At 35.4% G+C, this 27,576-nt stretch overlaps 2 protein-coding genes across 12 annotated transcripts in view; one reads left to right on the top strand and one right to left on the bottom strand.

The window, feature by feature from the left end:
* The window catches only part of PRPF40A (pre-mRNA processing factor 40 homolog A), a 53,462-nt gene extending 35,943 nt beyond the window's left edge, over positions 1-17,519 (top strand). For 6 of the 10 annotated variants that reach the window (XM_049615640.1, XM_049615631.1, XM_049615634.1 and 3 more), the window contains 16 exons: positions 1,966-2,074; positions 2,483-2,547; positions 2,898-3,062; positions 3,805-3,913; positions 4,966-5,116; positions 5,880-6,013; positions 9,680-9,794; positions 9,955-10,058; positions 10,171-10,287; positions 10,610-10,747; positions 11,083-11,178; positions 13,314-13,400; positions 13,489-13,585; positions 13,677-13,738; positions 14,573-14,704; positions 16,068-17,519. In XM_049615640.1, the coding sequence (XP_049471597.1) occupies positions 1,966-2,074; positions 2,483-2,547; positions 2,898-3,062; positions 3,805-3,913; positions 4,966-5,116; positions 5,880-6,013; positions 9,680-9,794; positions 9,955-10,058; positions 10,171-10,287; positions 10,610-10,747; positions 11,083-11,178; positions 13,314-13,400; positions 13,489-13,585; positions 13,677-13,738; positions 14,573-14,704; positions 16,068-16,160 (1,774 nt within the window). In that variant the 3' untranslated portion in view covers positions 16,161-17,519. The remainder of the gene's footprint in view (positions 1-1,965; positions 2,075-2,482; positions 2,548-2,897; positions 3,063-3,804; positions 3,914-4,965; positions 5,117-5,879; positions 6,014-9,679; positions 9,795-9,954; positions 10,059-10,170; positions 10,288-10,609; positions 10,748-11,082; positions 11,179-13,313; positions 13,401-13,488; positions 13,586-13,676; positions 13,739-14,572; positions 14,705-16,067) is intronic. The other 4 variants (XM_049615632.1, XM_049615633.1, XM_049615635.1 and 1 more) reach the window with 1 other exon arrangement.
* A 5,278-nt stretch (positions 17,520-22,797) lies between these two features.
* Positions 22,798-27,576, bottom strand: part of FMNL2 (formin like 2) — a 316,007-nt gene continuing 311,228 nt past the window's right edge. Inside the window, exons 26-27 of one of the 2 annotated variants that reach the window (XM_049615645.1) lie at positions 26,764-26,810; positions 22,798-24,880 (exon numbers count right to left, since the gene is read on the bottom strand). In XM_049615645.1, the coding sequence (XP_049471602.1) occupies positions 24,842-24,880; positions 26,764-26,810 (86 nt within the window). In that variant the 3' untranslated portion in view covers positions 22,798-24,841. The remainder of the gene's footprint in view (positions 24,881-26,763; positions 26,811-27,576) is intronic. The other variant, XM_049615644.1, reaches the window with a different exon arrangement.

Consider the following 27,576-nt stretch of genomic DNA (forward strand, 5'->3'; position numbering starts at 1 on the left):
ACTTTTTAATAAGGCAAAACAGCTTCATCTGTCAATTTATAGTTTACATGTACTTGTGTTCGCTATAATCTGGTAAAATTTCATATGGATGTGCTTTATACAGATACAAAAAGTACTATGCTTCTTGACTTTAATGATGTCCTCATAAAATAATGTTAACCATGATGTCAAGTTCCAAACATGATCATCCATCTTAATATTTAAATACATTGATTTCATCTCCCAACTGTACATATCATGAATATTTAGAAGAACATTTCCCAAAGTGAAAATAACTTTATAATTTTTTCTGATGTTTAGAAGTTGAAAAAGGACTCTGTAAGGTATATTTAAGGCATAAAAGAGTAATTAACATTTTATTTATATTCTTTTCCCTTTTTTTTTTCATCTTTGTCTGTTAAATTTTATTTTTTTAATACTCTCTACAGCCAACATGGGGCTCCAGTTCACAACCCCGAGATCAAGAGTTGCGTGCTCTTCCGACTGAGCCAGCCAGGCGCCCCTCCTGCCCATTTTCTGTGCATTTAAAAATGTGGGCATTATCTATTTTATGCACCTATCTAACGTCTTCTACATTGTAAAGACATATACTCCATCATGTTGGATGATGGCATATTATATTTACATAAATATAATTTTCAGTGTTCTGATAGTTATTTAGGTTTTGGGGTATTATTTTTTGTTTTAATATTTTTTAATACTTGAGAGAGCAAGCGCAAGTGGGGGATGAGCAGTGGGAGATAAACTCTTAAGCAGGTTCCACACTCAGCACAGAGCCTGATGTGGGGCTCGATCCCAGAACAATGAGATCCAAATCTGATCCAAAATCAAGATGAAATCCAAAACCTGATCCAAAATCAAGAGTCGGACGCCCAGCCAACTGAGCCACCCAGGTGCCCCGGGATTGATATTTTTTATATCTCTTATACTTTATTTTTCCATAATAATTTATTTTTTCCATAATTTTAAGGACAATTATTTCCTGCTTATTTTCTTTCTAGTATTTTCTTAACAGTTCCTAAGTCAGTATAATCTAATTACTGCAATATATAGACCATTTAATGTTTGAGCTCTTTATACTGTTTCTGACAGTTTTAAATAAACTTCCCAAAGTAAGGTTACTTGATTGAGAGAGTGTGAATATACTTTTTGTTGTTGTTAGTATTTGTTCTAGTATCTTCTGTAAGCATTGTACTTAGTTGTTTTTGTTTTTTCTGCATTTTTTCCCTTTATATAGAAGAACACGTTAGAATTATATGGCCTTTGCATTTCATAAAGATCCCCATACTAGTACAGTTGGTAATTCTTGGGTATGTTAATTCTTTTTGTTTGAGGTCAGTGTTTGGCATATTTTTTTCATAACTTATCGAAGAGTAAATAATTCTGGTTTTGTGGATCATAAAGTCTGTCACAGTGATGCAGTTCTGCTGTGGTAGCACACAATAAGCCATAAACACTATATAAGCTCCTGAGTAAAGCTATGTATTTACAGAAACAGGAAGTGGTCTAGATATGGCACATGAGGCGTAGTTTGCCCTCTGATTTTATTGATCCTCGACATGTTTTTTTATATTTGTACACACTTAGCCAAATATTTAGTTATTAAGACACTGATATGAAGGCATTGGATAAGTTTTTTTTTGTTTTTGTTTGTGTGTTTTTTTAATGTTCATTAATTTTTGAGTGTGTGAGCAGGGGAGAGGCAGAGAGAGAGGGGGAGAAAGGATCCAGAGCAGGCTCGGCACTGACATCAGAAAGCCTGACACAGGGCCCAAACTCACGAACCATGACATCATGACCTGAGCTGAAGTTGGACACTTAACCAAATTTATTATTCTAATATATTATTTCTAAAATTGTAAACTTTAATCTCAATACAGACACTTAAATAATTACAACATTGTTTTTCTTAGTGAAGCAAATGTATATTTAAATTATAAGTACCATATTTAAATTTCTCTCTAGTTTTACTCCCAAAAAAGAAGAGGAGGAAAGCCAACCAGCAAAAAAAACCTATACTTGGAATACAAAGGAGGAGGCAAAGCAAGCATTTAAAGAATTATTAAAAGAAAAGGTATTAAACATTTTTATGTGACATATAATTTTTGTCTAATAATTTAATCTTTTTTGAAGAATATTTTTGTGGAACTGATCTTCACCAAAAAAAACTATCATGTACAGTGTAATACACAGCACATTCCACCTCCATATTTGATATAATGTTTTTTATTTATGAAAATTGCTTACCTTTTAATCAATAGTCTTAAAAAGTATTCATGCTCTGTTTAAATATCAGTTTTAAGTTTTCTTTTTAGTCTGTATAATACCAAGGTTTGTCTTGGTTCAATATGAAGTTATTAGACCTCTTTTAAACTTGTGCAAAGGGAAGTGCTTGATGTTTGCAGTGAGTATTGTGTTTTATTTCCTGTTGTATGACTTTTATTCGTGCAAAGTTCTAATTTTGTCATTAAATGGTTTTCAGCGAGTACCATCTAATGCTTCATGGGAACAAGCTATGAAAATGATCATTAATGATCCACGATACAGGTAACACTTGAAGTTTTTTATTTACTTTTCCAACCCTAGCAAATTCAAAATTGTGTAAAATAGTATAACTTTTCACTTTCATAGTCTTCTGTAATTTTGGATATCAAGAACAATTGTTCTATGTTAGATATGAACCAAAAAAAGCCAAAAAACTTGTCATACATTTTTGAGCACCCTGCCACAGAGAAAACTAGAATCTTTTTAAAGTAGAAATTATTTTCTATAATCATTTCTTAATTTTTAATATCTTACTGAAATTTTCTTAATTTGTGAATGAATTTATTTTCCCAAAGCATTGACATTTGATCATCCTGCCTTCATTTACTCTTATATGGTATTTTTCTATCCAGTGCTTTAGCAAAGTTGAGTGAAAAAAAGCAGGCCTTTAATGCTTACAAAGTCCAGACAGAGAAAGAAGAAAAAGAAGAAGCAAGATCGAAATACAAAGAAGCTAAGGAATCCTTTCAGCGTTTTCTTGAAAATCATGAGAAAATGACTTCCACAACCAGATACAAGTAAGATTTTTAGAAATGCATAATGTATGTTTACTGCATTGTTACTGTGTCAGATGTTTTGCCAAATGCCATAACTAATCCCAAGCAGATGCTCATTAAATAAAGCTAAATGACTGAATGTGGCAATTTCATAAGATACAAGATAAATCAGTAATTAAATGTAGAATTCATACTGAATTATTAATTAGGCACTAAAAAGGGGAGGTAGACTGAATATAATAAAGCTTCACTTCTTTCTACTTATTATAAAAATTGAGATTTAACATATTTGCAGTAAGTTGTTCAGTTCATTTTCCATACATGCTTCCTTATTTTCCTCTGTCTTCAAGAAAGTTGTTAGTGAGGAACTCTTCATTTTTTTAAATAGTCCTCTATCTCATGTATTAACTAAACTTCTGGCAACTCTTTGATGTCTATAATATAGTTCCATGGACAGTTAGTGTCCATGTAGCTACCCTAAGCTACCCATGTAGCTACCCTAAGAAATACAGTTTTGACTACAAAACATGGCTCAGTTAGAATTATCCACTTCATTTCTAGGGAGGAATGGAGGCCTCTTTTGTTTTTTTTGTTGTTGTTGTCGTTAATTATCCAGAAGCTTTCCTGTGTATAATATACTCATGAAGTTAGAGTGGAAAAGAATGCTCATTGGGTGGTTTTAAACTTACCATATAATTGGCCTCAAATTAATTTTTATTGAGCAATATAGAGAAACATCTTTTTCTTTTTTTTTTTTTACTAGAAAAGCAGAGCAAATGTTTGGAGAGATGGAAGTCTGGAATGCAATATCAGAACGTGATCGTCTTGAAATCTATGAAGATGTTTTATTCTTTCTTTCAAAAAAAGAAAAGGTATTATTCACTCCTTGCTATTCATATTTCTAGATAAAACAAGTTATTTCTTCATTCTGATTAGGAGTTACTTTATAACCTGTCCATTTTTTTGTTTATTCAATTTATGTGGTGTTGCAGATCTCTTTATTAGAAGTTAGGTTTAAAAATGGAGAGCTCCTGGGACGCCTGGGTGCTCATTTGGTTGGGCATCCAACTCTTGATTTTGGTTCAGGTCATGATCTCACAGTTCATGGGATTAAGCCTTGAGTCAGGCTCTGTGCTGACAGCTCGGCTCAATTAGAGCTCTCTGCCCCTACCCCACTCATGCGCACGCTCATGCTCTTTCAAAAATAAATAAGCTTTAAAAAAAAAAAATAGTTCCTATAATGGTAGTTACTGATGTGGACATAGTAGGTACAGGTTTATCCAACTATTACTTGAACTATTATGAATTGGCTGTCTTATGCCCACTTTGAAAGATACCTTTTTTTTAAAATTCATTAAGTTTTTAAAATACTCAGTAATTTTATTTATAATCTGTATGTTTCTTTTATAGGAACAGCAGTGATACATAATTGTTACCACTAAAATGTGCTTATAGGATAGTGTTTTAAAGCACTTCGTATCTGTTTTATTATGCATTGTTGTATATTATTCACTCTTAAGAAATTTATAGAAATGTAATTATTAACAAGAATTTGAACATAACTGAAGGTAAAGACTGTAATATTTACCTACTGTGTGTCTTGCCTATAGTAACTTTAGTTTTAGACTTTGTCTATAATGCATAGTTATAGAAAGAGAGATTTATAGAGTTGTTGGGGAGATACAGTTTCCAGATTCCAGCTTCTTAGAAGAGAGGCAAAAAAACCCAAAAAACAAATAGAAGGCAAGCAATTACCAAGCTAAGCATTTTGACAAGGGCACTTGAAAGGTAGTGTTGATATTTAAAATAAATGGGTAATATGAAATTAGGACATCAGATTGTAATAAATAAGCCCTCAATGATTGTACTTCAGATACCATACTTTGTTTGAACCTCAAAATATGTATTCATACTTTTGATTTAGGAGCAAGCAAAGCAGTTACGAAAGAGAAATTGGGAAGCCTTAAAAAACATACTTGACAACATGGCTAATGTAACATACTCTACTACGTGGTCTGAAGCACAGCAGTATCTGATGGATAATCCAACCTTTGCAGAAGATGAGGAATTGCAGAGTAAGAATAATGATGGGAGAAAGTTTTTTAAAAGTCCCAACAGCAAAGAATTCTTATTAAAGATCATTAACTGAACAGATGTTTGTCCATTCCTGATACAGTGTTTGTTGGTTTCCAAATAGAGTCTAGTTGAGTTTCATTATTTAGGAAGAAAATATTAGCTTTATTAGATAATCCTTGAAATATATATGTCCTAGATCAAACCTGAAATTATTTTTTACCTTTTCTATGTGACTTAGTAAGAACCAGATTAATTACCGCAATTTCACTCATACTGTCTCCTTGAGGTAGTGGCTTTAGAGATTTGCAAACAGCAAAAAATGTGTTAGCGGTATCCTATATTAAGCTTCCCCACATTCTATCTTTTTGTGACTGCATAGTTGCTTTTTTAAATTACACCTTTCTGGATTACCCTTCGAATAACCTGCTTCAGTAGGTTTGGGGTAAGGCCTACTAAAAATCTGTCCTTTGAAAAGCTCTTTGGGTAATTCCAATGTTGCTGACAAATTTTACAGTAACCATTTTATTTTCCTTAATTATGTCATGTGCATGGTCTTCATTTCACCCTCAACTTCAAGGTATCTTTTAATGAGGGTGTTTAGGAATTTTTTCTAAACATTTCCTATTTAGATGACAAGTCATATTCAAGTTTTAAGTACAGTGTTTTGGAAAGGCGAATTTGGGATTTGTAAGAAGTTAATGTAAATTGTGTATCTTACTGATATTGGACATTTTAATTTCTTTTTAACTGAAAAAACTCTAGACATGGATAAAGAAGATGCATTAATTTGCTTTGAAGAACACATCCGAGCTTTAGAAAAGGAAGAAGAAGAAGAAAAACAAAAGAGTTTGCTGAGGGAAAGGAGACGACAGCGTAAAAATAGAGAATCTTTTCAGGTAATTTACAAAATTCTCTTTTCTAGCTTAATTTCATAATATGGTTAGTGAGCTTGAACAATGATAGAAACAAATTTGAGAACTCCTGATCCCAGATCATTAACTTGGACTTTTAACTTAGGCTTTGTTGAGGATCGGTACACATTTAACTCAGGTGCTACAATTAGTTTTGAATCCACCTAAGGAAAGCAGCCAAAAATTTTAGGCCAGGGGAACATAAAAGCCTGTAGCAGACTTGTTTAAGGTGAGCACTGATAAACTGATTAAGATTTCACTTGGGAAAGAGGAGTAGCATGAGAGAAGACTGAAAACAAAATAGGTGTGATGACTCATTAGTGTTAGTTGATTTTTAGTGTCTAGAGAACAGTAGGGAAGGAATGCAGTGGGGTATACAGTTTGAGGATGGGCCATGATTCTGTGCATAGAAGCTGAAATTGTATAGCCTTTATATAGACTAGTGGCTCATTTTCACCTCCAAATACCACTTTTATCCTCTCATTAATAGGGAATAAGATGGAGTAATGAGTTTTTGCGTTCCATATTTCACCAGATTACCTATTTCAATAATTACCTTTAAAAAAATTTTTTTAATGTTTATTTTTGGGAGAGAGACACAAGCGGAGGAGGGGTGGGGCAGAGAGAGAGGGAGATGCAGAATCCAAAGCAGATTCCAGGCTCTGAGCCAACAGCACCAGAGCCTGATGCAGGGCTCAAACTCGTGAACCTCAAGATCATGACCTGAGCTGAAGTTGGGACGCTTAACCAATTGAGCCACTGAGGCACTCCTCAGTAATTGTCTTAATAGCAGTTAGCATTAATTGATTGCTTACTGATATGCCTTTTAAATTGATAATCACTTAAATTTCTTAAAATTTTTTGTAATGTTTATTTATTTTTGAGAGAGCATGAGCCGGGGAGGGGCAGAGAGAGAGGGAAACATAGAATCCGAAGCAGGCTCTAGGCTCTGAGCTGTGTGTCTTGAACCCATGAACCATGGATCATGACCTGAGCTGAAGGCAGATGCTCAACTGACTGAGCCACCCAGAAACGCCAGTCACTTAAATTTTTATAACAGTCTTATAAGAGTAGGTACTGTTTTTGTTATGTCCATTTCTATAGTTAAGGAAATGAATTCATAGAGGTGAAGGAACTTACCCAAATTCAACAACTGAACAATGGAAACAGAATTTGAATCTTTGCAGTCTTAACTATAGGATCTCTTCTATTAAATGCTGTATTAAGATAATGCTAAGTTACAGTGGCTTAAATAAGTGTATTTCTTCTTTAATGATAATAGTGTGGTGTAGCATAGGGTACATTGCCGTTCCCTAAAGCAGTAGTTCTAACAACTTAGTGTGCGTCTGAATCACCCAAAGGCCTTTTTTTTTTTTTTTTAAGTAATCTCTGTGCTCAGTGTGGGGCTCCATCTCAAAACCACAAGATTAAGAATTGTATGCTCTACTGAGACAGCCAGGCACCCCACCTAGAGGGCTTTTAAATAAACTCTTACTGTCATGCCAAAGCTCATCAGCCATCTTAAATGCCATGGCCAATAGCATTATTTCAGTCCTCATTCCATAAAAACTTAACATGTATTCCTTTTAGTGGGTTCCTTTATTGTAGTGGTTTCCTGTAGGACTCTTAAAACCACAGATTTGTTGAGCCTCACCCCTGGAATTTGAGTCAGTAGGCCTTGGGTGGATTCTGAGGATTTACAGTTCTAACAGGTTTCCACGTGATAGCCCCATGCTTTGAGAATTGCTCTAGCCCATTAGCCTTATTTGCATGATTAGGACTATATTGTCCAGTTTATCACATTTCAGCTTTGGAAGAAGTTGCAAGGGCAATTGTTTTTTGGGTTTCGTGTGTGTTTTTTGTTTGTTGTAGTTGTTTTTTTAAAGCCGATGATGTAGAAGTTCTACTTTTCTTCATATTCAGCTTCTAAGAATTTAGTCACATGGCTGCAACTAGATACAAATAATACTGGAAAACCTGCATTTTCAGTGAGCAACCTTGTGCCTGGGAAGAAGGGAAGAACAAATTTTTAAGTCTTTTAATATTCTTCTGCAACCATTGAACTTTTAACGCCTCTTATGAAGGGTTTGCAGTAGTTTAAAAAAAGAGACCTGTATGATAAAATAATACAATAAAAATAAGGAAATCTGGGTCATAGAAAATAGAATGTACTATGTCAGTACTAGGACTGGGGAATATAAAAGGGAAATCCTGATGTAAAGTCCAGGTGGGTCTTTTAGTCAAGCCTAAAATATGGCTATGGTTTCTGATTACTGTTTCTATAACTGGTGTCAGCATGTTACATTGGTTTTGCATCCATTCCTGTTTGATGAAAAATGTAATTGATTAGGTGTCTGGTTTTCCTCAGGGCATTGGTGGCCAGTAAAAATTTGTATGCCTCATATATGATTTTTGTATTATTTTTTGATTTCAGTAATCTTTAATATATCCAAAATATTAGCATGGAATCAGTATTTTTAAGAATTGATATTTTTTGGTAATCTTCAAAATCGTTATCAGTTATATACTGATGGCATATCTCTATTGAGAGTAGCCATATCTCAAGTATTTACAAGCTACATTTGACCTGGCTCTACCGTAGTGAACAGTGTAGGTATAGGAATTTCAGGAGCAGAATTTTGGGCCATAGTTGTTTTTTTATTTGTTTTATAGGGGGGTGGGGCATAGTTCTTTAGAGACATTTGTTTATAAACTCCATATAGATTTGGGGAATCAGGAAATGTGGAAATTGCTGAGTACAAAATTTTCAATATGTTGCCCTGAAAATCAAAAAATAATGATAATAATAATGAACAAATTGGAATAAGCATATATTTAATTTTGAGGTATAAAATTGACATGGAAGAGAAGAAATAGGTTTTGAAATCAAATATGGGATATGGGGTTGAATTTTGGTTCTTCAGACTACTGTATGTATCACTTTAGTAATACACATCCTTTTAGAGGCAGGCCCACATTTGTTAATTAAAAAAACAAAACACCTAGGATACACTGGGCACTGTGTCTAAAAACAAAAAGTGTATTTTACAGGCAACATGCATACACATTCTTTAGCCACATCATTAGATACAGATAATAATGTTTCAAGTTAACTTTTATCTATATATTTTAAACTGAAATGTCCATCTTAAAGGACAATAAACTGAACCTTGGAAAAATAATGTAGGCTTTCAAAGACCCTTTTCTTTGAAGTGCGAAAGAGTTTTTTTGCCTAAAAGCAGATTTTACTTGCATCAGAGAGCAAGTATTCTTTGTACCTAAACATATTTGGGATACATTGGTACAAGAGTTTCAAATATTGTTTTTAAAGTGTTTTGGGGGCACCTGGATGGCTCAATCAGTTAAGTGTCTACTTCTGCTCAAGTCATGATCTCACAGTCTATGAGTTCGAGCCCCACGTCGGGCTCTGCTGACAGCTCAGAGCCTGAAGCCTGCTTCACATTCTGGGTCTTCCTCTCTCTCTGCCCTACCCTCGCTCGTTCTTTCTCTCTCTCTCTCAAAAATAAATAAACATTAAAAAAAAATTTTTTTAATAAAAAAAGTGTTTTCATGTTACAGTAATATTTCTAAGGTCCTTGAAGATGATTTTTCAGTATAATGGGTTTTTGTTGTTGGGTTTTCCCTTCCCAGATATTTTTAGATGAACTGCATGAACATGGACAACTGCATTCTATGTCATCTTGGATGGAATTGTATCCAACAATTAGTTCCGACATCAGATTCACTAATATGCTTGGTCAGCCGGGTGAGATTGTTTTCTTTCCCTGTTTATGGTTATGACAGTAGTTGGAATGGGCCAGAGAAGCAAGTGGTTGTGTTGGGGAATGGAGGGGTGCTTTATTTTGTTTTATAAACAAAAAAGTAATTGCAGCTCTTTGGTTAGAGCTAGCTTTTGACTTCTTTAGTTTTTTCATTAGGATCAACTGCACTTGACCTTTTCAAGTTTTATGTTGAGGATCTTAAAGCACGTTATCATGATGAGAAGAAGATCATAAAAGACATTTTAAAGGTAAACAGTACACTTACTATTTATTGTCAATATGTAGTATATTTTAAAAATTGATACTGTGTTCCTTTGATTTATATGTATTATTAGTGTTAACAAGATTTCTCTTTCTTAGGATAAAGGATTTGTAGTTGAAGTGAATACTACTTTTGAAGACTTCGTGGCCATAATCAGTTCAACTAAAAGATCAACCACATTAGATGCCGGAAATATTAAGTTGGCTTTCAATAGTGTAAGTTTTCAACTTTTCTATGAAAAACAACTAGCTTTACTTGTGTTCTAAACCATTACTTCAGTACAGTTTTTAATATATTCAGCCAGAAGTACTTAGTACTTGTAGTCTACTGAAATAAGGGAGCATGAGTAGGATTTCACTGAGTAGTAGTCTTTCAGAGTAAAGTAAAAGAAAATAGGTAAGGATGAAGTTTCCTTTGCTCAAATTAATTGGTATTATAAATTGGCCCATAACTTATATATGATGGGAGAATGCTTAAATTAATAATGAATTATTTCAGCTGTACTATTGTAACTGATTAAATATGATTTTCTAAAAGTTACTAGAAAAAGCAGAAGCCCGTGAACGTGAACGAGAAAAAGAGGAGGCTCGGAAGATGAAACGAAAAGAATCTGCGTTTAAGAGTATGTTGAAACAAGCTACTCCTCCAATAGAATTGGATGCTGTCTGGGAAGATGTATGTATAATTGTAAAATTTTTCTCATGATTTGTTTCCTTTACAATTGAAGATAAAAATATTTTTAATTCCCTTCTCATTTTATAGCCACAAAAAAGTTATTTATAGAATATAAATTAAATATATTGAGAATGTTTTCAAAGTATAAAGTCAGCTCAGGCCCTGCGTTTAGGAATATTTATTAAAAATGGCTTGGACTTCAGAAGAAAAGAAATCTAATAGATTTTGAGGGGATGAGGCTGTCACAGTTACCACTTGATGTTGTGATTCTTTTTAGTCTTGTTGTTATACTTTTCTTGTTATTTATGTATTCATTTCATATCTGAATTTTTCAGATCCGGGAGAGATTTGTAAAAGAGCCAGCATTTGAGGATATAACTCTAGAGTCTGAAAGAAAACGAATATTTAAAGATTTTATGCATGTGCTTGAGGTAATTTTAGTATTCTCATAATTGAATCAATTATTACAAAATACATAAAACTATAAACAAAAAGATTAAAGTATGTTTCTTGAATTATACTGCCTCTACATAAATGTCTATATAAATGTTAGGTAATGCTAAGATGGTTAAGGATTGATTTTTCCATAGACACTGCCTTTAAGCCAAAGGAACTAAGCTTGCATGTCATTATAAAGATTTGTTTTAGAGACAGTTTATATTTGTTTCATATTTTCTGTGTGGCAACGATTTAGCAGCCTCCTAGAATGAGCAGTAAACCTAAAGAAAACTTAAACAGCTTTTTAAGCACACATTTCAATATTACACTATGTTAGATGTGTTGAATGTTCAGGGAGGTCTGGAAAATTATGGAATAAGTAGTAAGTTACTCCATTAGCTGAATAAGAGTATTTTGATGAAGATTTCAGGTAGGTATGTATATATAGTAAATATGCTAAATTGGCCAGTAATGCTGAATAATCATATTTGGTGCCTATGTGGGTCCAGGCATTGTTCTAGTGGTTTTGCAAATACTACATACATGAACTTAATCCTCACAACAACCCTTTGAAGTTATAGATGAGCAAACTGAGGTAAAGAGAAGGGGAACGGATTCTAGCCCAGGCTGTTTGACTCTAGGGTCAGTGCTTTTAACAGCCCTATCCTGGCAGTTATGTAAAGTGATCCATGCTGAAAGCTGGAATTTATTTAACATTGGAGTGTTTGAATGGTGTGGTCATTGGGCACTGCAGGTCACTTAATTGTTCACTGTTTCTTTGGATTTCTTGTTCTTGATGAATTTCAATGTTGACAGCAGTGCACCCTTCTTATTTCTCACCTGCCTTTCGATATAGTCCTAGAGACCTCTAGATCTTTTCTGTTCAAAGTGTGTTTCAGAGCAGCAGTATCTGCATTACCTGGGAGCTTGTAAGAAATTCAGAATGTCAGAATTTCTGGCATCGGAGTCATTCAAACAAGATTCTCAAGTGCTACAATAGAATTGATTGTGAGAAGTTCTGCTGTAGCTAGTGTCTTAGCATTGTCCCCCAGTTCCTAATCATGAACAGGATTCTTTGGTGATGTATGCTGGTAGTAAAGTGGTGAGGTCTCAAATGGAGCATCAAATGGAGATGATTGCATAGGGAGGAGCCAGTCACATTGGAATAAGTTTTGGGACCCCAGTGATCTGAGCCTTTGAGTTAGAAAAGGAGGAAGAATTAGCATTCAGTGGCCAAAGTAAAAGGAGCTTCCCTTTTTGAGCTGAATCTTTTATTTTATTTACTTGTAAACTGAAAGCATAATTATTTTCAAAGCCATAGGTAAGTTTGGAGGCAAGGAGCTTTTACTGCAGCATTAATAAGTGAGTTAAAATCCACAAAGACAAGATTTCCTTTTCTGATTTCATGTGGTGTTTGAGTTAGATTGCCTTTGGAGGTCTTGAGTTTGACTAGAAGGGAATGCTCTTTGGGTGCAGAGAAAAAGGAATAGATTTTGCTTTATTCTGAGACTAACCTCATTCATGTTAGGTCAAGGATGGCTCTGAGGTAGTTCTTTTTCATGGTGCCAAGCCTAGCTTGCTGAACAAAGCCAGATTCATTAGAAAAACTATCTAAATGCTGTTTTATTTCATCCTTGTTGAAAGCAGGTGGACTGCTCTCCAGATTATTTTATTTTTAAATTTTTTTTAATGTTTATTATTGAGAGAGAGACAGAGCATGAGCATGGGAGGGGCAGAGAGAGGGGGAGACACAGAATCTGAAGCAGGCTCCAAGCTCTGAGCTGTCAGCACAGGGCCCGACGCAGGGCTTGAACTCATGAACTGTGAGATCATGACCTGAGCCAAAGTCAGTCGGTCGCTTAACCAACTGAGCCACCCAGGCGCCCCAAGGACACTTTCTTTATTAATACTTTGCCGTGTTTAGATGGTGAAACGAGTGGGCACAGGAAGGATGATTGGGGTCAAACAGAACATTGCTAATTCTTCACAGTTGCAAGGAAGTATGTCCTAAATGTTCAAAACAAATGAGGTTTTTACTCTAATAATTACTTATATAACATTTCAAAATTCTTTATGATCTGCTGTTTAAAGTAAATGTAAACTTTTGAAATTCTTCCTATGCTTGTAGCATGAATGTCAACATCATCATTCAAAGAACAAGAAACATTCTAAAAAATCTAAAAAACATCACAGGAAACGTTCCCGCTCTAGATCGGTAAGGAAGTTAATATTATGGCACCCTAAGTGTATTGAACTTTTTGTTAGCAACATTATGAATGAAATTATGTGTATTAATTATGTAGGGGTCAGATTCAGATGATGATGACAGCCACTCAAAGAAAAAAAGACAGCGATCAGAGTCTCGGTCTGCTTCAGAACATTCTTCTAGTGCTGAATCTGGTAAGTGTATCTTTTAACTTGATCAGAATCATTGGCACTGGGATGTATGTCCTCATATTCTGACATTTTTTTTTCTTTTCATGTTGCTTAGAGAGAAGTTATAAGAAGTCAAAAAAACATAAGAAGAAAAGCAAGAAGAGGAGACATAAATCTGTAAGCAAGTTTTTAATTTTTTATTCTACATCTAGGCATTAGCCCTTAACTTGTTCAGTGGCGATAGAACTCTTTTTCTGTCTAGTCCTGTGCAGTCCAGCACAGTTCAGGTGGACACCTGACTCAGGAATTTTATAGTTTGTCTTCACCTTAATCTTTATCTTAGAAATCTTCTAGCAATCTTTAAACACACATACACACACAACAGTGTTAAGATTCCCACTCTGGCTTTTTAAAGTAATCTTAGAGAAAGTCCCAAGTGTGTATGTATGTGATGCAGCTATGGTGAGAATCACAGATTTAAATGTTTGGCTGCTTCCTCTGCTCCTCATTCTTAATTTTACATATGCATCAAGATACACCTAAGGAGCTATTTTTCTTCATGCTGCTCACTTAAATTTGCACATATCTAATTAAGGACCACTTATTTAGGTGGGACGGTATACTTTAAATACTACTTGTCAGTTGCAGTTTTGAGGAGAGAATTTTATATTACAGTCATCCTAATAGATGATTAAACTAATCACAGCATCTTGTGTACATATCTGAACATTTTACTGGATTGGTAAAAAAGTGTCATGTTTGTCTGCATTTATATAATAACAGATAAAATCCCATTTTGTGTGCCTTCTGTTCTGATTTAGTAAAGCTCTTTCGTGATGTTAGTTTATTAGAATGTCATCCTTCCCAAAGAAAAGGCCCTCCAGATTTCACCACACTAAGAACACATGCCCTATAATACATGGATGTTCTTATATGTTACCTATATGGGGGATATTTTAAAAATGATTGGTATCTTCATCAAAACGTTAACTTTATTTTTTATTTACACAGGACTCTCCAGAGTCTGATGCTGAGCGAGACAAGGATAAAAAAGAAAAAGACCGAGAAAGTGAAAAAGACAGAACTAGACAAAGATCAGAATCAAAACACAAATCACCTAAGAAAAAGACTGGAAAGGATTCTGTAAGCATTCAGAATTATTTCATACTGTGTTTTCAAAATATAAAAATGGATATTCCTCATAAAATCTTCTATGATTATTATTTTAACCCACTAAGAAAGGATACGGTCTTCTTTGTAATTCTAAGAAGTACCACTGTACGTTTTCTATCAGATTTTTTAAGGAATATATGAGACTCAGTTCTGGGGTTCTCCCTCCAGGTGTGCGCAGTTGTTACTGTCAAATCCAGTTTCAAAAGGTAGTATTCCAATAACTTTTAGGAGTAATCATTGTGAGGGAAGAGGTGAGGGCAAAGGGATAGGAGAGAACTACAAGGCTAACTTAACATTTTAATATCAAATTACATAAATAGTTGCTCAGTTTCCCATATATATGTGTGTGCGTATACATATATGACAGCACAATAACATAAGCCTTCTTAGCCTTGCCATTCTTTCCACAAATACTATGGACTTAGCAGGAATAATGTCTCTGAATCCACCTGTGGAGAATTTAAACTGTGTAGATAAATACCCTGCTCCTCCCTTTGGATATTCTGATTCAGTTGATAACAGAAGTTCTTTTTAAAAGCTGCCCTGGTGGGGCATCTGGATGGCTCAGTCAGTTAAGCGTCTAACTTTGGCTCAGGTCATGATCTCATGGCTCGTGGGTTTGAGTCACATTGGGCTCTCTGCTGTCTGCACAAAGCCCATTTTAGATCCTTTGTCCCCCCTCGCTCTGCCCTTCCCTCACTTGCATGCTGTCTCAAAAATAAACATTAAAAAATTTTAAAAAGCTGCCCTGGTGAGTCTAATGCACATCCTTGGTGAAGCAGCTCAACAGTTTCTTCTTTGTAGTAAGTTCAACGGAATCTCTGAAGGGAAGGAGAATAGGTAAATTATCCACTTTCTAAAGGTTTTCACAAATACTAATTTTTAGTCTTTTTAACCTAGTGTTGTCCTGTTCATAAATCTTAAATGTTTATCTGAGGACAGTATCCTGAAAGCATAATACTTTTCTGTAATATAAAACACCTTATAAGGCGACCTAGAATCTGCAAAATTAGCAAGGAATATAGTGCCTTAGGTAATGAACCCCCCCCTCCTCCCATTAAATGGAAACAAGATGTTTCATATTCAGTGATGTAACAGGAAGGAAAAGTAACCAGTGTTAAAAGTTTGTTCTGTCTCCCCTAATATAACCAAGGAGTAGTGAGCAGCTCATTGGTAGACTTTTGGGAAAGAGGTCAGTCCTTAAACTGGTGTGATGGGTTTGTTGCTATGGAAAAGAATCCGTATAAATTTTGGATTTTTGTTTTAAAAGGTTTAATACTACTTAATGTTTTGAGGACTGGCATTAAATGTAATTGTATACAATGTCTTTCAGGGGAATTGGGATACTTCTGGCAGTGAGCTGAGTGAAGGGGAATTGGAAAAGCGCAGAAGGACCCTTCTGGAGCAACTGGATGATGATCAATAAATTATACCAAATATATGTTTACAGTATGATTTAAAGTCTAATTCAGACCAGGGACTCTATTTTAAAGTTCAATTGAAATAACACTGGGTTTTAATTATATCACAGGAAAAAAAAAAGTGCATTTAAGTATTGTTATTGTGGACTTTATAAAAGCAAAGGAAATTGAAAATAACTTTTGATTCTGTATCAAGAATCATATTTTCATACGGTCATAACTGTCTTTCTGAGACCCTTTCATAGGGCACTGCAGGATGGATTAAAGGTGGCAATTTACTGATAACTGCAGATGTCTCTACTTTGTTCTGAAGTCTAAGTCATGAGGCGATTTGATTTACTTTATAGAAGTTGGATTTTGAAGATATAACGAAAAATTTTTTGATATTTAGTAGTACAAAAAAAGCACCAGCAACTGATAAAACTGCTTTTTTGTGCACTACCCAACTGGTTAAAGCTGATACGATCTTTTATGGTGAACTCAGAAATAGGTGTTCATAATGGAAACCTGGTAGACCCTTAACTATAGTGGTGCTAATGAGCACCTACTATAATAAAGCCACCATTATTTTTTATGAAACATCGGAGTACATTTTAAAAAGGCTGTCGTGAGGGCATTATTTTGAGGTGATGTTTAAAACGATAACATCAAATCAAATTGTAAATTAGTTTAAATATATTTGCCTTAAGGACCTACTAAAGAATGTGCCACCAAACTTTAAGTGATAGTTGCAATATCCTTGTCTGAAACAAAAATCAATGTTGACTTAAACATTTTCTTTAACAGTTGTCTTTTTTTTTTTTAAATCCAATCTTTTCTCTTGCTTTTTTTCATTGAGGAAGTCTTTTATCTTCCCTACTCACTGAGAAGTATTGACTTCGTGGTACACATTCTAAAGCATTTCTGATTTGAATATTTTTGTACATTTTTATCAATTATTAAACCTTCTCTTCTAGCGTGTACTAGTATTTATTTCTACTTAAACTACTCAGCTCTAAGAAAATTGTATTATCATTTCAAGATACTAAATCCTTGAAATTTTGCTTCATCTTACCCATATAGCTAGGTTACTTTCCCTTTTTAATATTTAAGAATATTATAAATCCGTACATTTGAAGCCCCTATAATTTGTTTTTGATCTACAAATTTCCTATAGAAAACTTTAGAGAGGCAGTGGTTTGAAGCTAGAATACTCTTTACATGCTAACTTTTGCAAGTTGGTAATGTAATTTATACTATTTTCCTTCAGTGCAGGAGATTTTTTTAATAAGTAAATATTAGCACATAGTCTTTGGCATTATGTATTTTTTTATTTTGGACACTTGGAGCAATCTTATTTCAATTGGCATTTAGAAGAACAAAAAGTTCATCTTATTTTTCCTTCACCATTCTAATGAAATGACCAGGACTACTCTCCCATCCCTGCCCACTGTTTCAAGCCTCAAGAAAAAGGGGGTGGGAAAGTTGTTTCTACTCTACCAAGTCATTTTTCTGCTGTGAAAACTGACAGGACTGTGGGAAATGAGAATATCCTTAGAATATGTGAAGTAATGACGTTGCTTACTTGAGGGTTGGTCTCTTATTGTATATTAGAACCAAAACATATAACAACCTTGGCAATAGGGAGTTGCCTAGATTTAATTTTCAAACGTCTCATAATGATAGTTAATATCACTAATCATGTCAAACACTTGACATGGAAGTCAGTGGTAAAATCTTTAAAGTGCATATCATATCGGCAGAAGTACTAGTGGTGTTTCACAAGAGAATTTAGAATCTGTAAAATTTTAATTCCATGAATGATGGTTTTTTTTAAGTTTTAATTTTTCTATTTAAATAAAAACCTATTGATATGTTTTAGCATGTCCTCAAAATAGATTTCTGTATTTCTTAGAGGTACTGTCTTATCACCTCACATTCCTTTAATACAAATTCAAGTTTCTCTGTAGTTCATCCATGAAAATTATTTGACCTAAAAACAAAACTACTGAAATTGCAATTCAAAATAGAATATCCTTATTATAAGAGATATAACTGAAGTGACTATAATCCTTGCTTACTTTAACAAACCCATCAAATGGAATTTAGTTACCAAAAAGATACTGTATAACCCTGAAGGCACAGGTGATGGAAACTTTTGTTATAGCAAGAGTTCTGTGTGAATATTTTTAACTTACTAGATTAGGTTTCTAAATTTTCAGTCTGCTACAACCTGAAATGTCTTAGAATATTGGTTCTGTTAAACAGATTTGTTCAAACTCCTTATGGAACGTGTATTCAAACAGGGAAGTATGTTTATTTGCAGATGAGGGGAATTTATACTTTTCAGTTAAGCATCAGACTCTTAGGTAAATGAGGGTTTTTCTTCCCTCTGTAACATTAATATTAATGAATTATTGGATTAAATTTACTAATATATTTAATAACATAATAGTCTAAGAATCTCAAATATTTGATGTTTTCTTTTTCTTGCAGTCCAGTAATTCCTATATGGGAAAATTGAATTTGTATGAAGTGAATTTAGTCAGTATGATGAATTCTTCACACTTTCCCAAATTTATTTAAATAATGCTTTTAAATAAAAGCAGTGGTCCTTTTTTTTGTTTAACACAGCAAAAGTATTTCATTAATACCCATATGAGCTTCAGCATATAGATCAGTCATGTTTTTCAACAATAAAAACTTCACTTTTTATGCCTCCCAGTAAATTCGAAAATGATTAAAATGTCACAGCTTGACTTTTGCTAATTGGGCCTCAATTCATACAACTATAAAATAAAAATGGCCTAGAGTAAGGCCTAAATTCATTGGTGGAGTAAAGAAAATGTAAAAGCTGAAACGTCTCTACGTTTATCTGGAAACACGGTCCATAATTATCATTTTTCAAAGGGCCTTTGTCCTGTGTTACCAAGCATTTGTCTAGATGATCCTGGTTTTCTCCCAGTGTTAATGGTCAACTCAGTGCTGACTAGGCAGCCACTTTTCTCTGCATCCAGAAAGGGGTAGCCTTATAAAGATTTTTCTTTTTTTATAGTTTAGATGCTATTTGAGAGAGAGAACGGTTTCTGATCAAATAGTGCCCAGGGAGGAGTGACGAATGCTTTAAGTTTATAGAATATTTAAGAGTATTATGTAATTTAAATGTAAAGTACAAAACTAAGGAACCAAATAAACATTTCTAAAAGCAACATAAGGCAAAGCACATTAATTCCTTGTATCATAAATCAGGCTGCTGCTTTTCCCCTTGGGGATGTATCTCAGTACCAGGTACAATTTTAATTCTTTTATATTTTCTAGGAAAAACTGTACTCTACGTAAAGGAAAAGCAAAATGTCATGAGTTTTTCACAGAACTGTGTTCTAAATAGGCTTAATAGCATATTTCAGTCTAATGATTCTTACCTTTATTAAATCTTACCTTGCTCTCAAGTTTTTCAATTGTTTGGACTTAAATGATAGGTTCCTTGGAGACAGGGATTTGTGTTTCATTAACTGCTATATCCTGTGGGTTAAGACAGTGCCTGGCACACAGTAGGCATACATTGAATGAATGTAAAATTTTAGTTGACAGACTTATCCAACATCCATGGTACCCAGCCTCTGCATTATAGGAGATGCTTGAAAAAGCATCATGCAATAATCTATACTAAACCACAACTAAAGCCACATACATAATCGAAATGCACTGAGGACAAGTTCTAGTGATTGTATCTTACCACTTTTACTACAGAAATTTCCAAAAGCTTGTTAGAACATGTAACTTCCATGTGGTTTTGAGTAGGAAAGGAAATCCCTTGTGATTTAAAACATAGTTTTCATATTCATAAGTTAATATTATAGTAGTTCAAAAGTAGTAATTTAGCTAGATCAAAATTAGTCTTTAAAGGCCATGCTGGAAACAACAAAATTCCTAAATTCTAAACTGAGAACTAATTATTTCAGGCTGTTTCCAACAAAGCGTGAGGTATGGGAAGTGAAAAAATGGGGCTCCGATTACACACTCCATTCTCCATTTTATTTAGCTTGTCTCCTTGGCCTAGTTCCTTCAGTTTAAGTAGATTTTCTGTGCTTTTCAGACTTGCTACATAAAAACTGCTTTTGTGACTCCATAGGATCTATGCTTCAAGGCCATCTTGTTATTGTTAATGACGGGTAATTGCCCCAGGTATAATGGCCTATTGCTGTTTGCAATTTAGGGGAACAACTCCCCACCCCAGTTTTCATTCATAGCCTGAAACAGAGTGGCTGCCTAATCAGAATCCAAAAGCCATTTCTTAATGCCCTTTTATGCTGTTCCTTGGGGTATCGAAAATGTGCTATTTATAAATATTCTTTTATTTTGACCCTGCCTGAAACTTTGGTAGGTTTGGTCTCTTGCCTACCTCTCTACAACTAAACTGAAGATTTGTTCTGAAAGGTGAGTAATGGGAACAGGTTTCTATTTTCTGTGTTTGTAATTACCAGATTTTCTCTTCTGTTTATATATTGTTCTGATGTAAAGAACCTTAATAGTTATATAAAATTAGACTTTTGTAAATAAATATAATTTATTAGAAAAAATGACATCTTTTTACAAAGTAAATTGGATTTGTGTCAACTTTTTCATTTAAGCACCCCTCATATGCAGCAGTTTTGTGCTGTGAGAGGCTAGATGCCCACATTGTTTCCTCAGTGTCATACTTGATTTTCTCTATAAAAATTAGACCAAAGAAAGTCTGTCAACAACTTGATGCACTTTTTCAAGTTTCAGATTTTTTCCTGAAAATAGAGCAGGTATTAGTTTTAAGAGAAAAACAAATTATTTCATATACCAGCCCAATCATTTTTGCAGACACTTCTGATAAAATTTCTTAAAATATCTTAGGGCTAAGAGCGGTTTTATCACATTAATTGGCATGTGAATTGTGAAGCTATTATAAAAGCATATCTTCCAATGTAAAAGATAATTTCACAAAATCCAGTATGTTGAACCACAGTGATGTATCAAGTCCCGTTCTGGGCTGAGCATTGTTGAGTCAGCAGGGCCCTTTGGACGTTCATTGCAGTGAATTTTAGTGGATTAGAATTTAGACTTTTAGAGGACTGGGAGTGGGGAATCAGGAGACTTAATTCTGAGTCATGGGCAAGCATCTTTAAATGTGGTTAGGGGCACCTGGGTGGCTCAGTCTGTTGAGCGACCGACTTCGGCTCAGGTCATGATCTCACAGCTCATGAGTTCGAGCCCTGAGTCTGTGCTGAGAGCCTGGAGCCTGCTCGGATTCTGTGTCTCCCCTCTCTCTCTCTGCCCCTCCCCCACTTGTGCTCCCTCTCAAAAATGAATAAACATTAAAACTTAAAAAATGTTACTAATGGTATATAATGGCCTACACCTAACCATATCTACCTCATTTGAACTTACTGCTGTGGTTTGGTTTTGAAAATGTTCTAAATTTGTAGAATATTAAAAATCTTATTTCTGGGGCACCTGGGTGGCTCAGTGGGTTAAGTATCCAACTCTTGATCTCAACTCAGGTCCTGATCTCAGGGTCATGAATTCAAGCCTCACGCTGGGCTCCATGCTGGGCGTGAAGCCTACTTTACAAAAAGATCTTGGGGTACGTGGGTGGCTCAGTCGGTTGAGCATCCAACTTCAGCTCAGGTCATAATCTCAGAGTTTGTGGGTTCGCACCCCGCGTTGGGCTATACCGCTGACAGCTCAGGGCCTGGAGTCTGCTTCAGATTCTGTCTCCCTCTCTGTCCCTCCCTGGCTCACTCTCTCAAACATTAAAAAAAATTTTTTTTAATGAAAAAATCTTATTTCTATTACCATGAAGGCACAAACTAGAGAATTTTACTAAGTGAAATTTAACTTTTTCTCCTCTATAAAAATAAAGCTTCAACTACATTGTATAACTGTGGTGCAGTGAGAAGACCACTGAATTGGTAACAAAAACCTAATACAACAACTAAATAACTCATGCCCCTGTAAGAAAATTGTTTTAAAGCCACTCGGACAGTTTTCTAAAATACCAAATTTCAGGGGCCCTGGCTTGCTCAGTCAGTTGAGCATCCGACTTCAGCTCAGGTCATGATCTCACAGTTTGTGAGTTCGGCCCGTGTCAGGCTATGTGCTCAGAGCCAGGAACCGGCTTCAGATTCTCTTTCTCTCTGCCCCTCCCCCACTCACACGCACTCTCAAATAAACATTAAAAAATCTATATCAAATTTCCTTACTTCCCTAAAAAGTCATACTGAATGTTGCACGTAAGTTTTTGTGAGGACTTGGAATTATCACTACAAATAACAGTATGTTTGGGCAATGGAGGCCAAAAGGCTTGTACATACCTGGCCAACCATTTGATGTGGTTGTCAGTTGCAAGGTTACCTGGTTGCCTCTGTAGTCCACACATAACCTGTCTGTATACACACAACATCCTCATTGAACAAATCTGGGGGAAGCAATATCTTCACCAAACAAAAGTGCTTCTCTGGAAGCAACAGAATCATTAATGGTTGGGAGATGTATCCCTCACTATGAAAATGTGGTTCCTATGTTCCATATAGCAAGTGATTAAGAGTTTGTATCTTGAGTTTGAGCCATGGAACTAGTAACCCCCTGCCAAAGTATGCCCCTGAAAGATCACAACATATTACAGGATAGTAGTGTAAATAGTTTATTTGCTCATATGCCATGAAAAGACCAGAAAAGTAACATGAACTGCTTTTTTATAAAACATTTCTAATATTGCTAAGAAGCAGGCCCATTAATAAACAAAAGAACATGCCAACATTATTGTCTATCTGTAGATTAATAAATAGGTAATTATTTTAATATATGCTCATTAGCATTGAGCTTTGGAAAACAGCTGCTTGTGATAAAGGGCCAACTACTTGTGTTGTAGCTCGTGGTCAAATTGCTTTTTTCACCAAAATGAATGTTGAGTCAACAGACAAAATCTCAGCATGTTCTTTTTAAAGTACACATTTATGAAAATGTGCTAGCAGGTGGCAGTTGTAAAAGTAATTTTTTGTAAATAGGTATGCTAAAGTGAAATGTGGTAACTGATCCCTAAACTGTCCTTGTAGTTAAATATATATATTAAAAAAAAAAAAAAAACCTATAAGTTAAAATAACATTCAGATTGTATAGCACAGGCTGATGCATTTTTAAACAATATTTACAATATTACCCAGAGGCTTAGGTGGGAATTAAAGTGTAAAAACCATAAAAAACTGCACCAATTTTATAGCAAAATATCTGTACATTTAAAAAGAGATCATATAACTACACATTATCCAAGGAAAATGGGACCTTCACCAAGGAGCTCACATAAGCACAACATAAAATAAGATTCAGTGGTTAAATACTATACAATAAACTTTACAATTAATATATTGATGTAATGTACCAAGAAGGTAAGCCAGAAGCAGAATGTATATTATGGAAAGTACAAATTAGCTTTAGTCCAGTTTTTGACTTTGGAATGGATCAAGTGCCCTGCCAGAGAGGAAGGAAAAATAACAGTGGCTTAGTTGGCCATTTATTTAGTCCCATTACCTATCATGTAAGCTTAATCCCAATGTGAATATTTCAAGCAATTTAATTGCAATTTCCCATAAAGTAATGTGGGAAATACAAGAATTTAGCTTTGATATGTAATGCAAAATATATCCAATTTATAAAAGGAAGAAGAAGGGGGAAAAAAACTTGCGATTGTCAGAATAAGGCTGGGTTAACTAACACTACTAGCTAGCAGAAGTAATCTTGAATGCTTGTTGATAAAGCTAGTGAGCTTCTCCCTGGCTAGCAAGGCACCAATTTCTATTCTCAGGATTGGCCCATAATAGTCCTCAGAAATCCTAATACTGATTACTGAGATGTTAATTTTAGTGCTAATTAATAAATACATTTGCATTATTTTTTTTAAAAGCTGCCTCTAGCTGAAGAACACAGTACTGCAAATAAATCTTACACAAATCTGTATGCCATTATATCCTTGCATTCATACCGGTGAACTTTTCTCACAGGGCATCATAACCCTAGCACAGAAGTAGAATGTGTAACGAGATAAGAGTTGAGGGACTTATCCTGTGCCACTGCAATACATCCTGTTTGTACTTCGCTGGGGCTTGCTTATGGACAGCAGTCTGTCATGTGACCTTTTCCTTCTTCCATGTTGCAAGCCCTTTAAAATACAAAGTTGATGGGTATGGCTAAAACAAAATTCCTTAAGACATCTCAGCAAAGGAAACCCAGAGCAGATTACATCCACGTTATTTACAACTTATCAGGAAACCAGGGTGTGCCATCATGGGACAATCACAATGGCAGATAATGAATGTAATACGAAATTTACATTTTGGTTAAAAAATTGGATAATATACTGGTGTAAAAAGATACCTAATCAAATCAAACCCTATTGCTTTGATTAATCTGAGCAGGTACTTCCACTTTTAGGCACTTGTTAACAAAGGTTGAAAGGAGAGCCCGTCATTTTTAAATTCCTATGTGTTTGCTAAATCTGAGCCCTTAGAATATTTTATCAATGTTCAAGGTTGCAGTTAAAGGGTAGCGCATAAAGTTCATGTGGAGAGTTTCATTCACGCACTCTCTACTCATACAGGCAGGTCTCAGGTTCACATGGTTATTTCGGCACCATTAACAGAACGCAAGTTCTGATCATCAAAGCGCCGCCTGACACTTCTCCTCACCGCATCGGCTCGTCTGTATGGTTGGTTTCTAAGATCTGTAAAGAGAAGATTACCAATAAGAGAACTGCAACCTTTAGTATCATGTGTCTAAGCAAGACAAAAGTCAGCTGGCAGCCAATCAAAGCAGCTTGTGTAGAAGAGTCAGCTAACAGGCCCTTCAAAATTCATTGAGTATTTGAGCCAAGGACATGTACTTTGCCCTCAATATTTAAACAAAGCAGGATGTAATACTGGTGTGATTCTGGAACTTTTAGAAAAATACAGAGGAGAGGCAACTGCTCCTGTCACTGGCCAGAGAGCCTAGCTGGAGTCTTATTTTGAAGTGTTTCTTCAATTGGAAAAAGCTGTGGCTTAGTTTTCTTTGTTTTTGTTTTTTCTGGAAACTGAGTATCAACAATAATTAAAATGAATCTTAAACTGCAAAACTAATAAGCCCTGTCTTATCTTACCTGAAATTTTAATCCAGGAAAGGACACTACGCTTATTTTGCAGAGGTTCCATAATTTTTATTCAATATTAGCTGAAGTCCATTTTTTATTTCGTGAATTAGATACATAATGCCCAATTAACCACTAAAGAAAGATAATCACTAAATCAAAATAATTCTCTATTTCTGTATGTTCTGTCCTGCCACAGGTAGTTCCTGTTTTTCATTGGAGGGAAGAAGTTGAACGGGCCCTCCTCAATTTTCCAGTTTGTTTAAAATGTTTAAAGAGAATGTTTAAAATGCTTAACATTAAAACAACAACAACAAAGCTTTGTTGAATAAGTGAACCAATCACTGCATATTGGCTCAAGGAGACATTGTTCTAATGGGATAAAGTGGCATGAACAAGGGATTTTATTCTATGTAAGTATTCTTTAATATGAAAACATGCTTTGCCTAGCAAGCAGGTAGGCTGCTTTTGATAGGGCAGGGCAGGCTTTGTACTTTTTCCCACCGTTTCATTTAATTAGTATATATTTCCCTTTCATTAACTTAATATTATTGACTTCTGTTAGGAAACATTCTATATCTTGAAGGGGAAACATAACAGAATTAAAGCAGATCAAATCTTTGTTTATCCCTTTACCTACTAAGTAGCTTGAAAATGGAGCCAGTGGGCCATATCTGGCCTACAGAATGTTTGGCCTCCAACTTGTATATTTAAATACAGTTTCCTGATCTTTAAATAATTAATATAAAAAACAAGGTTTCTGATTTCCCTTGGAAAACTGGAGGGCCTGGCAACACTGAGCCCAAATTTTCACATGGCAAAAACACACTGGAGCTGAGTCAGTGCTGAGACCTAAGCTCTCTGGTTCAGCACAGTTCCCACCAGCTCCTGACTCCTTGGAATTTGGTACCCTGCCCTTCTAAATTCAAGGGAAGAATAGTTTTGTATGCCTTAATCCACTCAAGCTTCTGCTTCTTGGCCCAGAGTGGTAAGGGAAGTTCAGAATTCCACTTCTGGCTAAGTGACTTGTAGCTCTGTGATGCCTGAGTCTTCTGAACAACTGGCTCTAAAGATCATCATCTTCAAAGGCCATAAAGATCATGTTCCCCGGCCAGGAAGTGCTCTCAACTTCTTCAGATCAAAAGAGGTTAACTGCTTAACTCGAAGGCCAAGAAAAGGGTCGGAGAAGGACAGCCTAGCACCCAAAGCAGGTACAATCATCAGCAAATACCCTTGCCCAAGCCATCACACTTAACAACATGGAAGCAGGCCAGAAAGAGTCCAACAGAGAGGCTCTGCCTCACATCACTGAAATGCGAGGTTACAAAGACTTCTCCCTGGTCAGACTCTCACCAGTATCACCCTCAGCCATAGACTGAAACCACTGATCTGCATACAGAGAGAGGAGGAAGCTAAGTAAAAAGTGATGCTTGCCAGCTCTGTGTATCCTCCACCACCGGTGTGCTAGAAGAAATCCTTACCCTCGAGTGAACATTTGGAAATTTAGTGATATTATTCTTCTTTAAGGCTAAACAGAAAAAAAAACAAAAACACAAAATGATGGTTAAGTAAAAATGGGATGAAAATGGAAAGCAATTCAACTTAGTGCTTAACATACCCGGCATGTTAGCCAACAGAGGAAGAGAGTGGGAGGCCATTAATACAAGAGGTGTTAGATAAAACAAGGGAAAGAGGAGAGGATCTTCCCACCCATCCCCTCTGACCACCCAAATCCAAGCTGCTTTGAAATATGGCTCCAGAATGATAGTCCAGCAGCAAAGCTGACAGGAACATTAGCTGAGTAGATGACAGTGTCTAGCCTTGTTAATAAGCACTGGTGGGTAAATACACTGCAGGGTGGGCAACCACACACCACATCCTTTGAGATCCTCAGTGACAGAGGCACATACATAACAAGTGCAATTCACAGACAAGCTAATGCCACAATCAAAACAGGTACCCCGTTCCATGTCAATCTCAGCACAGGAAGCTAATGGTCATTTCCAATTAGAATATGTGCTTCTCTTATCCATTTTCTAATCAACTGGGCCCTGCAGAGAAGTTTGTCTCTTATCTAGCCATCAGGAACCGAGGGCAGGCTGTTACTTCTTGAAAATCTGGGGTTTTGTTTTGTTTTGATTCTAAGAACAGTGGCATTCTCCGAGAATAGGTTTTTGCTATTAGTGTTTCTAGTTGCCACCATCCTGACCAAAGATGCAGGTCCAGATATGATCTCATCACAAGAGAAATGCCCTGGATTTGACACGGAACCGAGCGACAGTGAAGAAGCACAA

Source organism: Panthera uncia, assembly GCF_023721935.1.
Source record: "Panthera uncia isolate 11264 chromosome C1 unlocalized genomic scaffold, Puncia_PCG_1.0 HiC_scaffold_3, whole genome shotgun sequence".
Taxonomy (NCBI): Eukaryota; Metazoa; Chordata; class Mammalia; order Carnivora; family Felidae; genus Panthera; species Panthera uncia.